Here is a 2578-nt window from a genome sequence, read left to right as displayed (position 1 = left end):
TTAAGAATTATTTAGACTAAAATTAAAGGAATGGACGTTGATGGTTAACCACAGACTGGAAGATGTCAACTTTTACTCAATACTATTTCAAAAGCACTTGAATTTCTTTTTTTTAAATGCTTTAAAATTGAATAAGACACCCCAAAATGAATGAAAGTAGAGAGTTGTACTTTGCAAAGAGTGTTGTGTGGAATCAATCAGGTTATTTGGGGTACTTAAAATGAACATTGATATAGAAAAACGGGTTAATTTGACCGGAGGACAACATGAGGGTAAAGCAGCATTTCTTGGTGTTTTATTTTTGATGAACACTAGATGGCAACAGTGCACAGTGGGGGGAAAAAGAAGAAAAAAACGACTCATGACCTAAGTTTAAAATATAGAAAGTTAAAATAAGGTACCTCCCACCACACCAATCCAAAAGTACAATGCCTGGACAGAATTGCAGAAAGAGGAAGCAATGAGGCCCAATCCAGACAGACATCCCCCCGCCATCATAACAGGACGACTCCCATATTTATTAACCAGGATGCTGCTGATGGGACCTGAAGAGCAGAAAAAAAAACAATGCACAAACACAGATGTCAGAAGCTGAAAGATAGTGATTTCTATCAACTCATCAATGCACAGGTCTAAATGGAACCACCAGAGGGCTCCAGTACCACAGTTGTGGCTGGGCAAACTCAACAACTTCTGCAATCGTTTTTGTCAGTGCTGCACTGCAGTAGATGTGTTCTCATGCCATTAATAATGAGATGTATCAGGAAAAAACAATGAAAGCTGTAATGAAATAAGCATTTTATTTGGTTCAGAGATTCATAAAAATTGACAGAGGAATAATTTGTTGGTGGATTATTCTTAAATGGGCTCTAAAACATTTGAAATAAAGTACCTCAGTTCAGACAGGTGCGTGGTGGAGTGAAGGGACCGGTGTGTGTGTGTGTGTGTATGGGGTTATTTTTGTATGTATTTGTATGGGGTTTATTTTCTTAAGTACAATCTTTGCAATGTTGGCACCTGGTACATTAGTTCCAAAGAAAGAGTGACAGAATGAGGTAACAGTAAATCAACTTATTAATATGCATGCACCTTGGATTCAACATCAATTCAAGAAAATCAGTATGACTTGTAAACAAATGACTAAAACGCGCCGATGGTTCAGGTCCCAAAACACCATCTCCATCTATGGCTTATAACAACCAGCCTAAATGAGTATGAGGACCCACATGGAAGACACTTCTGCCTTCCTGCCAAATCCCTGCACTACCCAGTGAAGCTAAATAGAAACTGACAGTTTTTGTTTAGAGGTTGTCCAGACTCATTTGCCGGCACGGTGCAAGACAAAGGGTTTTTAAATTGTAATGCAGGCAGTCTCCACACTGACAATGAGTTCTTTCCTTCCACCTTGCAGGGAGAGTTGCTCAGGATAAAAAGGTTGGCGACAAACCAATGTAAAATATTATGAATGTAATGAATCAAAAATTGAAGGAATACAGAGGTACGCAACAGTAGGTTGTTAATGAACTTCTCCTGCTCATGTGCCCAGAATGTTTAACATACCGTAACAGACTCAGCTGTCATCTACTCACAGCGGTGACAAACATTTCCTCGCTTACTTTCAATTACCATACATAGCTTGACTTCCTCTGTGTATATTTACATCTCAACTCTTGCATTAATTAACAATGTCAAACCTAAATATGCATATTGAGTTCACTGTGACTGACAACTTGTTAAGATAGGTGCATATCTTACTTTTAAATCCACAAAAAGTGTAAATACTGTTAAAAATTTGAAAAAACACCCTGTAAAGTGAAAGACAAATGAAAAATCAGCTGTTCTCACAGTACAACTCAGTGACCTTTAACCAATGCAGGGATGTGTTGCATTGATTTCTTTGGTGTACCTCTTTTGTAACTCGGTCACCTTTGACATGTAATACTGTTGGAAGTTAACATCTGGCAACTTGCTTGTAAAGAGGTCATGTAGGAACAATATAGTACACAAAGATAAGTTTAGTGATATCTTCTACACTATGCACGGAATGTAATGCATGCAATGCTAGCCTAGCTATAACATGCTATGTCAACTTTTATAGTATTGCATGCTGATCATGTAAATATATTTTACACTCAGTAATACAGAATTTGATGTAAATTAGTTTCATGCAGTGTAATACTTTCCACATCAAATTAGTCTGGCACAGTAAAGCAACTTTCCCAAAACTTCCCTGTGATTAGAAAAATATGCCTAAGTCATCATTTCTCCAGTTTATCACACGTTCGAGTAAAGAGAACTGCAGTGTTTCGATTTCAGAGCAGACGGTCTTGAGGGAGGGGGAGGAGAGCTCCTTTGAACTCTGTTCTCTCCGTGTTGAATATCGCGTACATGAATGGAGCCTTATCATCTCCTGACTGGCCGGCCCTGTGTGACATCACCCAGCGCCTCATTCATCTCATCAGTGTGGGAACACAACCAAACCCCAGGGGGTCTCCCGCTCTCGAGCACTAGGGGAAAACGATAAGTAGGTATACACGGAAACACATTCATGTGCTCCAGAGACAGAGACAATGTCGTC

General features: G+C 39.1%; 1 protein-coding gene across 1 annotated transcript in view; it reads right to left on the bottom strand.

Moving 5' to 3' along the window:
• The window catches only part of slc16a1a (solute carrier family 16 member 1a), a 10737-nt gene that overhangs the window by 2274 nt on the left and 5885 nt on the right, over window positions 1–2578 (bottom strand). Inside the window, exon 3 of the mRNA XM_032514331.1 lies at window positions 402–545. Within this exon, the coding sequence (XP_032370222.1) occupies window positions 402–545 (144 nt within the window). The remainder of the gene's footprint in view (window positions 1–401; window positions 546–2578) is intronic.

Source organism: Etheostoma spectabile, chromosome 4 (genome assembly GCF_008692095.1).
Source record: "Etheostoma spectabile isolate EspeVRDwgs_2016 chromosome 4, UIUC_Espe_1.0, whole genome shotgun sequence".
NCBI lineage: Eukaryota > Metazoa > Chordata > Actinopteri > Perciformes > Percidae > Etheostoma > Etheostoma spectabile.
This window is presented reverse-complemented; position numbering and strand designations above follow the sequence as displayed.